This window comes from Scyliorhinus torazame, chromosome 9 (assembly GCF_047496885.1).
Source record: "Scyliorhinus torazame isolate Kashiwa2021f chromosome 9, sScyTor2.1, whole genome shotgun sequence".
NCBI classification, from domain to species: Eukaryota; Metazoa; Chordata; class Chondrichthyes; order Carcharhiniformes; family Scyliorhinidae; genus Scyliorhinus; species Scyliorhinus torazame.
In genome coordinates, this window is record NC_092715.1 from 133,808,134 (window position 1) to 133,822,848 (window position 14,715).

General features: G+C 44.1%; 1 protein-coding gene across 1 annotated transcript in view; it reads left to right on the top strand.

Annotated features, from left to right (window-relative positions):
• Positions 1-14,715, top strand: part of LOC140430122 (uncharacterized) — a 292,957-nt gene that overhangs the window by 30,319 nt on the left and 247,923 nt on the right. The window contains exons 3-6 of the mRNA XM_072517635.1: positions 473-553; positions 2,594-2,722; positions 3,457-3,546; positions 5,504-5,613. Of these exons, the coding sequence (XP_072373736.1) occupies positions 473-553; positions 2,594-2,722; positions 3,457-3,546; positions 5,504-5,613 (410 nt within the window). The remainder of the gene's footprint in view (positions 1-472; positions 554-2,593; positions 2,723-3,456; positions 3,547-5,503; positions 5,614-14,715) is intronic.

Below are 14,715 nucleotides of genomic sequence, written 5' to 3' on the forward strand. Positions count from 1 at the left end.
TTCTCATTCAACTATATTTATCCTTCAACTGTAGTTATCCTTCAGCATTTCAAACTGTAATCAAACTTCCTCCCAGATGATCTTGCATCTTTAATATACATGGGTCCAATTTGGATCTACTTCCTACCTTATACTGACACCTTTTGATGTGCGTCTGAAATTACACAGTATTAATCCAAATGTAATAGTACCCTTAGAAACAATCAGATAGTAGGGGCTGCACAGTGGCGCAGTGGTTAGCATTGCTGCCTCACGGCACTGAGGACCTGGGTTCAATCCTGGCCTCAGGTCACTGTGTGGAGTTTGCACATTCTCCTCGTGTCTGCGTGGTTTCATCCCAACCCAAAGATGTGAAAGGTAGGTGGATTGGCTGCGCTAAATTGCCCCTTGATTGGAAAAAAAAGGAATTTGGTACTTTAAATTTTCTCAATGATTTAATGATTTTCTCAAATCCCTTATTTATTTCTGGTAGGCCATGGACAATTATGAAAGAGAACGCAAACCAGTACAAGCTGTATTTTGTCAAGCAAATTTGGAGTTTGTGAATGATCTGGTGAGTTTAAACTTACTTAATCTTCAAATATTATGCCACATTAAGGATGATCTTATAAACTGTGCTATTCTCCTCTTCATAGATCACCTTCAATGTATTGGTAATTGAAGCAAAAACCATGACAGCATTATATATAAGTAGCTAAAAATGGAGCAAGGGAATTTGGGAAGAGGATGCCCATCTGGGACAAATATCAATCTGAATCAGTTGAGCCAAATGGCTTGTTGGCATTTTGCAATTTCTGTGTAATATCCAACTTTCTCTGATGATGAAACCATTCCAACATCCATGCTTCCATTGATCCTTTTCACAACTCTCTTGCTTTTATTTTCAATAACCACCCTCAGCCAGGTCTCAGTCAGTCTCCCAACTCAGATTTATCTCCCTGGTATATAGGTTCAACTCAACATTTTCAATTCTGTGGGCTACAGATTAGAGTGTGCATGATGTATAATAGAACTGTCCTCATGATCGGGCTGATCATCTCAAACATTGCTGCACTCTTTCTCTCTCTGCTTCCAAGACAGGATTTCCCTGCCCCATCGTGGTGGGACCCATTGCGGGGAGATTCGGTGGCCCAGCCAAAACTCAATTGACTTTCGGCGGGATCAAACAATCCCTGGAGAAGCTGGAGCTGGAAAATCTTGCCCCAAACCTTTTGTAAATCTCCAAAAATACACAGACTACATTTCTCCAGCTCAAGATGCCTCCTCCTTGCACTTTCAACTGTAATTTCTGAGGGACGTTAGAGTGAATGTCCACAGATTCATGAGGGAGCACGGCCAGCAGACATGATAGTTAAGCAGACATCTGGAATCCTTTCATTTATTAGCCGAGGTATAGAATATAAGAGCAGGGAGGTTATGCTGGAAATATGTAAAACATTAGTTAGAGCTCAGCATGAATACTGTGTACAGTTCTGGTCACCTCATTGCAGAAAAGATGTAATTTCAGTAGAGAGGGTACAGAGAAGATTTACGCGGACATTGCCAGTACTGGAAAATTGCAGCAATGAGAAAAGATTGGATAGGCTGGGGTTGTTCTCCTTGGAACAGAGGAGGCTGAAGGGAGATTGTGAAGCACCTTGATAGAATGCATGGGAAGAACCTGTTTACTTTCGCAGAGAGATCAATGACAAGTAGAAGGATTAGAGGGGAGTTGAGGAAAGATGTTTTCCCCCAGAGGGTTGTGGAGGTCTGGAACCCACTGCCTGAAAGGGTAGTAGAGGCAGAAACCCTCAACTCACTTAAAAGGCATCTGCATATGCACCCAAAGTGCCGTAACCTGCAATGCTACGGACCAGATGTTGGAAAGTGGGATTAGGCTGGGTGGCTCATCTTTCGACCGGCATGCACACCAAAGGACCAAATTACCTCTTTCTGTGCCGTAAACTTTCACTTATGTTGCAATTCTATAATAACTGTGAGAAAATTATGATGGTCATTGTTTCTAAAATCAGATATCTACTTTAGATTCTAGAAACTCAGCACCTTCACTATTACATTCAAGAACGTCCATCTTCAGTACTCTAAAAATTATCCTCCTCAATGACCTGCCTTCACCATGACAGCCCTGGATTGTTTCCAAATGTATCAACAAATTGCTGATGAACCATAAATGGAATGGGAAGAAGAAATACATTCTTCCACCCATTCTCTGAATGGTACTGGTTTTTCAGAAGGGTGGGACCCAGTGGATCCAGACTCTTGCCCTATCTTCCTATACCCTTAACACATGCTGACATTACTTTGGGATCATGTTCCATGATCATGCAGGTTGTGGGTCATCTCATTCAAACAAACACGTATTGGACTTCTAATGTACTATGTCAATAGAATAATAAAGAACAGATTCACACAGGAGTACAGGTTATATTCTCAGAGAGAGATCATCTGACAATGAAGAGAAGATTTAAAGAAACAAAATTGAAAAAATGCATTATACTTCTTTTAAATTTAGATTTCTCTTTTTTAGTATTTAGCATGACACTCTTTAATATTTTTAACAATTGAAATTTTTTCAAACATCTGTTTATTTCAGGACGAATTGAAGGAAGCTTTGTTAGATTCGATTGAACGGAAAATATATCAAACCAAAGTGACTGTTTTTATTGTTGGTTATCAGGAAGCTTGTGGTGAAAGACATTTAATTCTGTCTCATCTTAACGAGGTAATAAATAAGATGCATGCAATTTCACTGCACTTCGAGCTATTGTACACAAAACTAATTATTAGAGGGAAAATATTTTCCACTCGGTAGTCATGGTGCACGTAAGAAGTGATTATTGGACTTACATAATCCCAGTCCATGATTTTCTGGTCTGGGGATATGTTCCTTGCATGTGCCCAGAGTGCTGCAGCAGGAAATCTCTCCTCATACATTTACTTATATGAAGTTCAGGTTTATAAATGAGATGAATGTTCTAAGTGTTCAATAGAAAATTAATATCCAGGAAGAGTGTAAATAGGGAAGATTAGTTTGACGTTTGCAGTTTTATTTTTGCATGATTAATCAATCATTCGTGTTTTTTCTTTAATTTATTCTCCCGTGGACCATATGTTACCTGTAAAGTAGACAGGAACATAAAACTAGACAGCCTGCCTTTACAAGTATAAAAATGGCTGAAGTTATTCATGAAGGCCCTACCTTCTCAACCTTGCCCCTCACCTGAGGTGTGGTGATCCTCAGGTTAAATTACCACCAGTCAGCTCTCCCCCTCAAAGAGGAAAGTAGCCTATGGTCATCTAGGACTATGGTGACTTTACTTGCAGGTGTATGCACCTCCCTATCTGATTTTCCTCTTATGTATTGAATCCAGACAATCCAATATGGGGGAATCTGTTGCTACATTAAGATCTTGATTGAGATATAAATAAATATCCTTTTGTTTTGTTTTCCTTTAGTTTTTCAGTAAGCATATAGGTTTCTTCATGTCAGAAGAAGAACACCTGACTGAACTTGATGAGTTTGAATATGAAGAGGTTTGTGAAAGGGTATGTTTTCAAATGTTAACTCATACCTTACTGATTTAAAAACATGCTCACGATATGATGACTAACACAAGAATCACGTGATTAAAATTGGCTGTCAGATTTGAAATCTATACTACTTAATAAATATTTAATCCAAGAGCTAATTATCTGTTTGCTTTAGGAGTAGGGGCTACATTCTAGAAGTTGTGAATCAGATCAGATCTAGGCTTCTTTATATAACTATTGAACATTTTTATAGCAGATTACAGAATTTAGTTTGCAGTGACTCAGACTAAATCATGATAAATTGCCCTTTTCAGAAAGAAGGCGACTTTTAGTTCCCAAAGTTCTTCAATATTACTAAGAGAAGTGACAAAGGTGATTGAGGCAAATTGTTCAAGATGTTGAAGGATACAAATACTAGGGATAAAAGTTGACAATTGGTGTTATATTTTAAATAATGATTTATCTAAAATATATAAATTACTCTTGAATCCACCAGGATGATAAAATGACCAATAGTCTTCTTGTTGATAGATGAACTATTTAATGAGTAATAAAGTAATAAACTATGAATCCTTTTACTCAATACTAAATGTCATGATATCCACATTAACATATCCTGGTGCAATCACACACACTGATGGACAGGTAGTTGGACCAACCAACACACACAACATCGCAGCCAATCACCAGTGAGAGCACACGCACCATAAAACAGGGAACACCACAGTTCCCGCTGATTCCACCAGGAGATAGCTAAGAGCACAGAGCTCACAGCGTGCCACTTAGACATACACCATGTGCTGAGTGCCTCATTAAGATAGTGCTAGGGCTGGGTCCACAGGTTAGCTGGTGAAGTACGAACCACAGCCAGAAGTTAATAGTTATTATTGTACAGAATAATAAAACAGAGTTGTACCATCTACAACCGTGTTCGTTCGTTTGTGTATCGGAACACCCAAAACGACACCAAACTAACAATAAAGAATTAAAGTACAATACAGATAACTATATAACTATACACTATTATAACAAACTAGTTCTAACTTCTCTCACTCTAGCTATTCTATGTCTTGCTTGTTCACTGTTCTGAGTCACATCATCATGTCATCTGACTTAGAAAAGGCGGGAAACCAGTTCTTATAGTATCTGACTGTGAGCCATCTAGTGTTGAAATGACTGTACTACATTTACATATATTGATCATGTATATTGATATCTGAATATCACTACAATTAGAAAGTTAGGAGCCAGAAGTAAAGTCAGGTATAATTTCTTTTCAATATTAGGGTAATGCAGTCTTGGCATAAATCACTGTGGGAAGAGTATGATATATGTATTGGTGAAAGGAAAAAGAAGGATATAGTGAGAAATTGGGTAGGTTGTTAATCTCTGTAAAGCAAGCAGATCTTCTGGGCCCTTTCCTGTTCCAAAAACGTCTTCATTAGAACGGCAAATAAAGTAGCTTCTTGTGGTGGGAAAAGAGCAAAAGCAGTGATTTGGATTCTAGACAGAATCACAGAATTTACAGTGTAGAAGGGGGCCATTCGGCCCATCGAGTCTGCACTGGCCCTTGGAAAGAGCACCCTACTTAAGCCCCGCCTCCACCCTATCCTTGTAACCCAGTAACCCCACCCACCCTTTTTGGACACTAAGGTCAATTTATCACGGCCACTCCACCTAACCTGCACATCTTTGGACTGTGGGAGGAAACCGGAGTACCCGGAGGAAACCCACGCAGAGACGGGGCGAACGTGCAGATTCCGCACAGACAGAGACCCAAGCCGGGAATCGAACCTGGGACCCTGGAGCTATGAAGCAGCAGTGCTAACCACTGTGCTACCGTGCTCACCTTGAGGATGATACCTGGAAATGAACTCTTTAGAATGTTCAGTATTTATTCCTACCAGTTACATTATTCCAGAAAACATTGTGTTCTTACTTGCACGTTAAAAATTACATTGTTTTTCTGAAGGTGGATGAAGCTCTTTCTTCTGCTCAGCAGTCGACACAGCACTTAGCAGAGCTGAATCAGGAGATAATAAACTACATTAACATTGCAGTCTTAAACAAGGATAATAAGAAGTAAGTGGTACATTGACATTTGGTTTGTCCTTTTATTGATATATGCCAAAATAACCATGACAATTGCAGTTTTCTAAGATTGAAGTCAATTTTGTGTTTAAAACTGGGGAATTTTTGTCAGCTCCTGGAGGCTTCATAAACATTCTTTAAATATTTATGGTCTCATAGGTGATTACAAAGGTGCCTTTGTATCATAAATCAGGTTTAAACAAGTTAATATATCCCACATCTGGATGATGTTAAAACCAGGCAGCCATAGTCAGGAAATCCTTAATGGAGGTTAAAGGTGTTCTCACATAGAGGTGAGCCCAACAGGCTGTGGGACAAATAGTATTTTCTAACTGTGCCTCACAGCGCATCATAACTCTGTTTATAGGTCTTTATAAGTATTCGTTCCACATCCTCCACAAATGGGAATTTAGTCTAGCTTGTTAAGAGGAAACATATGCAAAGCACACACATGAAAATGTCATCATTGAGTTGTATATAACTGGTCCTGCAAATCAACCTCTTCACCCATGTTTAATAAAGCTCCAGGGCCCACACCATTGCATCAAGCTAGTTCCTTCCAATCAAATTGCAAAGGCTTGAACAAAGTCACTAGCCCTTTGGTAGCTTTAGCTAAGATTATTCACACAGAATATCAAATATTCTGTTATCTAAACTTCCAGTCTGGTTTTTTTCCTCGTCTTTAGGATTCCCAAGAACCATAAGTATTAACACCATGTGATAAACCTCCAGCAAACTATAATTATCTGTTCTTTTCAAAGCATGATTCTAAAAAGAAAAATAGCTGAGCTCCTGAATCAGATTGTAACACCAGATACTTTGGCTAACACAGGCAAGGGGAGGCAGTGGTGTAGTGGTAGTGTTGCGGGACTAGTAATCTAGAGACCCAGAGTTGCGCTTTGGGGACCCGGGTTCGAATCCTGCCATGACAGATGATGACATTTGAATTCAATAAAAATCTGTAATTAAAAGGTGACCATGAAACCCTTGTTGATTGTTGTTAAAAAATCTGGTTCACTAAAGGGAAGGAAATCCATCATCCTTTATGGTCTGGCCTATATGTGACTCCAGATCCACAGCAGCATGGTTGGCTCTTAAATGGCCTTCAGGGATGGGCAATGGACACCCACATCCTGTGAATGAATTTTTAAAAAATAGAGAGAGAAAATAAAGATAGTAGCAGAAAAGGAGCTATCCACAAATTGTAATTTTACATCAGTATGGAATATATTCTTCAATTGTCTCATTTTGTTACATTAAAACATTGCCTCTATCGTTGGTTCAGTACATCTGAACTAAAAGAACACATCTAACCTGGACCTATGAGTTTCCTCCTGGGAGAAACCATGGCCTAAACTTTTCGTCCATCAGGTGCAGGCACTCGGCAAGCCTGGAAGTAAAACTTCCAGCCACTGTTGACCTCGGAATGCGACTTCACGTTGACTGACAAACTAACGGGCAGCCAGCCTGAAAAATGCATCGAGAAAGGCTCAGCGCTGCAGGGGAGGGTGGGAAGAGGGCAGGAGCTGAGAAAAGGGAGGGTGCAGGCTGGCACTTCCAATGTGTCCCCTTAGCGGGACAGCCACTGCGGAGCTCTCTCAGGGAGGTGCACACCTGTGCAAAATAAATTGCGATGGAGAGGCTATGCAAAGAGTGTCTAGGCAGCACATCCAAACACAAACCTCAGTCCACAGACACATTTAAAAACTTTATTTCAGCCCTGACGGCTCATCCGATCCTGGAGTGAGGTTGAAGCTAAAACATAAAGATCGTCCAGTCAGTCTGCCCACTCGCCAACCATAAAAACAGATGGACCATGTAAAATTGTGTTCAATTGGCATCCTAACAGGCTAAATTGCCTGCTTGATTGTCAGCAGGCATGCTTTCCACTCTTGTGTGCGCCCGGAATATTGCTCGAGTGTGCCATGATATCGGGACATGCACCTGACGTCTTCTTGGGTAATTTGATGTGTTTCTGGGTTGGGTGCCGCCTGCCCAAATAATGTAAAATGCTAGTCCATCAATTGTATCATGAAGCAACACCATAAGTAACAGAAACCTGCACATACATGTTCATTTCGGGTGCACTCTGCTCTAGATGTCATTGAGCCCTTGATCCAGATGAATTGTAATGCACAAAATGAATATTATTTCAATGATTTTAATAGCTATATTTACCTTGAAGAATCATAGAATCTACAGAGCAGAAGGATGCAATTCGGCTCATCGAGTCTGCACCGGCCCTTGGAAAGAGCACCCTATCCCAGTAACCCAATAACCCCACCCAACCTTTTTGGACACTCAGGGCAATTTAGCATGGCCAACCCACATAACCTGCACACCTTTGGACTGTGGGAGGAAACCGGAGTACCTGGAGGAAACCCACCCAGACACTGGAAGAATGTGCAGACTCCGCACAGACAGTGACCCAAGCCGTGAATCGAACTTGGGACCCTGGAGCTGTGAAGCAACTATGCTAACCACTGTGCTACCGTGCCGCTGAAATTACTTTCTACAGACTTTTTTCTTCTTTAGGATTATGTAAATTATAGATGGTGTGTTGGGAGTAGCAGGCTCTGTGAAAAGTGGTTTTCATAGTTACATACTTTACTGTAACATTCTTAACTGTTACCTCATTTGCTTATATCTTTGCTTCTCACCAGTCAGTTGCTAGTATCACAGTAATATGAACGGTCTACAGAACATGTGAATGGGAGCCATTAAGTTATTAACAATTTGAGCCTGATTGTGGGAAAAAGCAGGATTGTACTGTTACAGCTGATGTATGTAATATTTGTGCTTGCTGATCATTTTAATTGCAGACATGCAGCTATTGTTACTCATACTGTTGGTTGGCTGTACGCTTGTAAGGGATGAGATGGTGGGCAAATATCAAGCGTATATTATAGCATGTAACAGCAGCCTGCACATCATGAAGGGGTTGTGCATTCTGCAGGCATCAAAGAAACCCTTCTTAAAATAGAAATATGATAGAAGCAAATGCTAAAAGAGCACAATAGTCTTCGAATGAGGCCTTAGAGACTTTGATGCAGGAGGTTGACAGGAGGAAGAGAGGCATCCTCTTCTGCCTGGAATGCAAGAAGCCCTTCTAGTATCGGCTCCAGTGGGAAAAAAATAGTTGAGATATGTGTTGCCAGGAGACTAGTACCCAGGACATGGCTGCAATGTAGGAAAAAGTTCAATAATTTCATTCGAGTGGTTAAAGTAAATCTCTGCTCTTTTGCTTCCCTTTACTCTCCAGCAATCACTGCACCATACCTCACCATATTTTCTTCTCATACTCATGCACTCACAAAAATTACAACCTTTATTTATCCATAACTCGCATCCATTGCCCATATCCTGATTCGAGGCTTGAGCTGCTGTTGCAGTATGTGACTATCTCCGTGATTATCTCCCTGGTAAAGTGAAGGCGATTGAGATATTACTTCTGAGTAAAGTTAATGTTAGACTGGTGCTCCATGAATATTCACTGTGATTATAGCTTCCTATGAATTGCCTTCCTCCTCCTCCTTCTTCTGGTAGCTGCTTCAGCTCGCTGATGTCTTCCTTGTGTTTCATCCTTCAGAAGTCTCAAAGGCAGCCAGAATATCCATGGAGCCAGCTAAACGTAAAAGTGTAATATTAGCAAAATGCTGCTCTGCTTTGAGTGACAACATGTGCCACACATGTACTAAAGCTAACCAGCAGACTGAAAGAAAAAACTAGCAACTAACCATTATGCACTGCATGATCCTTTTAAATATTACTGCTGGGTAGTGCTCCAATGTGCTGTGTGAGTTCAGCACATGACAAATGGAGTTGTTGGGATATTCAAAACTTGTACTGAGTCCTGCAAGAAGCTCATGACCCACATTTAAATAAAACAATAAGGATGGGTCCTCCTGACACCAGCACAACCATTGTAATGAATATACCACACTTCCAGGACTCGATAACGTCCAGATTGGGATCTTAGTAAGCCGGTTGGCATCAAGAAGTTGGCACTGCACAGCCTAATTCATAAGCCATGATCGCTAAAGTTTTACTGTGGGGTTTCTGGCTGTAGTTATTTCAATCTCTTCAATCATCCATTCCTGAACCTTCATGAAAGCTTGTCTTTCATTCATACACCGAGATTTACAGAACGTAATGCACTCTTGTAATCAGCTTCACTTTCTAACCTATTGTGACTGACCTCATTTAGTCATTATAAAAGACATACTGTTCCATCAAAAAACTGCTAACATTGTTGATTAAGTACACTTAAGCATGCTTGATCTTGTTGAGCATTATATGTTGCACAAAACATAGCTTTAAAAACAATGAGGGTTTAAAAAAAAAAAAAAATTTACATTCTTCTTTTTTTAATCATTGTTAATGGAGGAGATGATTCAGGCCGCAAAACACAAATCTGTGCTGCTGATGGTGCTAAAGAAGCCCGGACACTGGAAAATGGTGGCCAAATCGCTTCTAGCCTCTTCAGGCAAGGTGTGCCATATATGGAAGGGTGTTATTGCAAGTATGCAGTGAAAGCATGCAGAGTGAGCAGATCTTCTTTTGAAATAAATTTAGAGTACCCAATACTTTTTTTCCAATTAAGGGGCAATTTAGCATGGCCGATTCACCTACCCTGCACATCTTTTTGGGTTGTGAGGGTGAGACCCACGCAGACACGGGGAGAATGTGCAAACTCTACATTGACAGTAACCCAGGGCTGGAATCGAATCTGGGTCCTCGGCACCGTCAGAGTGAGCAGATTTTGAAATCAAATTTCTACCTCAGTGGATCTTTCTGGAGGAGCTTGCCCTGTACATCAGGAGATAGAACTTTATAATTAGCTTTCGACACATAGCTTTGTCAGAGTAATGGGATTCTCAGTGATGCAGGGAGCTCTTGACTGCACGCCTGTGACTCTGCAGCCCCACATATCAGAACCACAAATGGTTCCACTCCCTTAACCTGCAGTTGATATGTGACCATGTTAGTGAATGCTCACTATCCAGACAGCAGTTTTGCGCTTTCATTCTATACCAGTCAACCATTCCTGCCGCATTTAATCACCATTACAAACCAGAGGCTGGTTGCTTGGTAACGAGAGCTACTGTTTGTATGTGGCTGATGATTTTCCCTATTCCACCTCACCACATGTGGTCAACCTGCCCACAATGAGAGCTATGCTGCCACAGAGAATGTCAATGAGCAAACCATTAATGCACTGAAACCAATAGTTCTACTGCCTGGACTACTCAATTGGTAGATAGAGCTCGTCTCTAGCATAGATTGCTGCACAATTGTGAGAGCCTGCAAACCACTTGAGATCCATGAAAATGATGGCAGCAGTCTGAGTCTGCATAACATTGATCTCATGGGTTTCCGGGTGCGGCGATGACCAGCTGAGTCGCAAGTTTCGGCAGCTCCCGGTGGAACGGACTTTTGGGCTCTTGATAGGAGCCCCAACGGCAATTTTAACGGCAAAAAACACTGTGCTGTAATCCAGAAGGGAATCCCCCCTAGACACTGATGGAAAAAAGAGAGGAAAGTGGCCGGATTGCGGTGGATCCTCTAGAGCAGCGGCCAGGAAGGCAGGCACAAAGCAAGATGGCGTCGGAAGGAGGCAGTTTAATATGGGGCCCTGACCAACAAGAGTTCCTGCGGCGTTGCGTGGAAGAACTCAAAAAGGAGATGAAGAAGGAGCTGTTGGCCCCGATATTACAAGCGATTGAGGGGCTAAAGGAGGAGCAAAAGACCCAGGAACAGGAGCTTCAGGTCGTGAAGGCAAAGGCTGCTGAGAATGAGGATGACATACAGGGCCTGGTGGTGAAAACGGAGACGCACGAGGCACAACACAAAAGGTGTGTGGAAAGGCTGGAGGTGCTGGAGAATAATGTGAGGAGGAAGAATTTAAGGATTCTTGGTCTTCCCGAAGGTGTAGAAGGGGCGGACGTCGGGGCATATGTGAGCACGATGCTGCACTCGTTAATGGGATCGGAGGCCCCGACGGGTCCGCTGGAGGTGGAGGGAGCCTATCGAGTTATGGCGCGAAGACCGAGGGCTGGAGAAATTCCTCGAGCCATAGTGGTGAGATTTCTCCGATATAAGGACAGAGAGATGGTCCTCAGATGGGCAAAGAAAACTCGGAGCAGTAGGTGGGAGAACGCGGTGATCCGCGTATATCAAGATTGGAGTGCGGAGGAGGCGAGAAGGAGGGCAAGCTTTAATCGGGCCAAGGCGGTGCTGCACAAACGGAAGATTAAATTTGGAATGCTGCAACCGGCAAGACTGTGGGTCACACATCAAGGGAAACACCACTACTTTGAAACGGCAGATGAGGCGTGGACATTTATTGTCGAGGAGAAACTGGAGTGAGCGGGCCATAAAAAGAACGTTTGGGACAAAGTGGGGGGTGAATATGTGGGATGAAGGGGGGGAAAAGAGGGAAGAGATGACTTCCCAAGTTGTTCATCCTGCGACCCTGTAACTTATCTCTCTTCCCCATGTCGTGGGGGAGGGGGGAGGGAGGATGAGGAGCTGAGGGCGCCGGCCATTGGGGGCGGGGCCAAAAGGGAAGCGCGGGCTTTGTTCCCGCGCTATGGTAATCACGGTGGGAACAGGGAAGCAGGAAGGAGGGGGCCTCGCACAGTGTGAGCCGAGGTCGGCCAGAGTTTGCTGACTTCTGGGAGCAACATGGGGGGTGCAATTACGCTAGTTTGGGATCTAGCGGGGGGGGGGGGTTAACTGGGTTGCTGCTGCTGGGGAGATGGGGGGGTGGTGGTCGGGGCTGGGGGGGGCGCCGCTTGGGGGAAAAAGGAGATGGCTAGTCGTCAAGGGGGTGGGGGGGTAAAGAGCCCCCCAACCCGGTTGATCACATGGAATGTGAGAGGGCTGAACGGGCCGATTAAGAGGGCACGGGTACTCGCACACCTAAAGAAACTTAAGGCAGATGTGGTTATGCTTCAGGAGACGCATCTGAAACTGATAGACCAGGTCAGACTACGCAAAGGATGGGTGGGGCAGGTGTTTCATTCGGGGCTAGACGCAAAAAACAGGGGGGTGGCCACACTAGTGGGGAAGCGGGTAATGTTTGAGGCAAAGACTATAGTGGCGGATAGTGGGGGCAGATACGTGATGGTGAGTGGCAAATTGCAAGGGGAGGCGGTGGTATTAGTGAACGTGTATGCCCCGAACTGGGATGATGCCAACTTTATGAGGCGTATGTTAGGACGAATCCCGGACCTAGAAGTGGGGAAGTTGGTAATGGGTGGAGATTTTAATACGGTGCTGGACCCAGGGCTGGACAGATCGAGGTCCAGGACCGGAAGGAGGCCGGCTGCAACTAGGGTGCTTAAGGACTTTATGGAGCAGATGGGAGGAGTAGACCCCTGGAGATTTAGTAGACCTAGGAGTAAGGAGTTTTCCTTTTTCTTCTATGTCCACAAAGTTTATTCACGAATAGATTTTTTTGTTTTGGGAAGGGCACTGATCCCAAAGGTGACGGGGACGGAGTACACGGCTATAGCCATTTCGGATCATGCTCCACATTGGGTGGACCTGGAGATAGGGGAAGAAAAACAACAGCGTCCACCCTGGAGAATGGACATGGGATTATTGGTAGATGAGGGGGGGTGTTTAAGGGTGAGGGGGTGTATTGAAAGGTACTTGGAACTCAATGATAATGGGGAGGTACAGGTGGGAGTGGTCTGGGAGGCGCTGAAGGCAGTGGTTAGAGGGGAGCTGATATCTGTTAGGGTACATAAAGGAAAGCAGGAGGGTAGGGAAAGGGAGCGGTTGTTGAAAGAACTTCTGAGGGTGGACAGACAATATGCGGAGGCACCGGAGGAGGGACTGTACAGGGAAAGGCAAAGGCTACATGTAGAATTTGACTTGTTGACTACGGGTAATGCAGAGGCACAATGGAGGAAGGCACAGGGTGTACAGTACGAATACGGGGAGAAGGCGAGCAGGTTGCTGGCCCACCAACTGAGGAAAAGGGGAGCAGCGAGGGAGATAGGGGGGGTGAGAGTTGAGGAGGGAGAGATGGAGCGGAGAGAGTGAATGGAGTGTTCAAGGCATTTTACGAAAGATTATATGAAGCTCAGCCCCCGGATGGGAAGGAGAGAATGATGTGCTTTCTGGATCAGCTGGAATTTCCTAAGGTGGAGGAGCAGGAGAGGGTGGGACTGGGAGCACAGATTGAGACGGAGGAAGTGGTGAAAGGGATTGGGAGCATGCAGGCGGGGAAGGCCCCGGGACCAGACGGATTCCCAGTTGAATTCTATAGGAAATATATGGACTTGCTCGCCCCGCTACTGATGAGAACCTTTAATGAGGTGAGGGAAAGGGGGCAGCTGCCCCCGACTATGTCAGAGGCAACGATATCGCTCCTCCTAAAGAAGGAAAAAGACCCGCTGCAATGCGGGTCCTACAGGCCCATTTCCCTCCTGAATGTGGACGCTAAGATTCTGGCCAAGGTAATGGCAATGAGGATAGAGGATTGTGTCCCGGGGGTGGTTCATGAGGACCAAACTGGGTTTGTGAAGGGGAGACAGCTGAACACAAATATACGGAGGCTGCTAGGGGTAATGATGATGCCCCCACCAGAGGGGGAAGCGGAGATAGTGGTGGCGATGGATGCCGAGAAAGCATTTGATAGAGTGGAGTGGGATTATTTGTGGGAGGTGCTGAGGAGATTTGGTTTTGGGGATGGGTATATCAGGTGGGTACAGTTGCTGTATAGGGCCCCGATGGCGAGCGTGGTCACGAATGGACGGGGGTCTGACTATTTTCGGCTCCATAGAGGGACGAGGCAGGGATGTCCTCTGTCCCCGTTATTGTTTGCACTGGCGATTGAACCCCTGGCCATAGCATTGAGGGGTTCTAGGAAGTGGAGGGGAGTACTCAGGGGGGGGAGAAGAACACCGGGTATCTCTGTACGCGGATGATTTGTTGCTATATGTGGCGGACCCGGCGGAGGGGATGCCAGAGATAATGCGGATACTTGGGGAGTTTGGGGATTTTTCAGGGTATAAACTGAACATGGGGAAAAGTGAGTTGTTTGTGGTGCATCCAGGGGAGCAGAGCAGAGAGACAGAG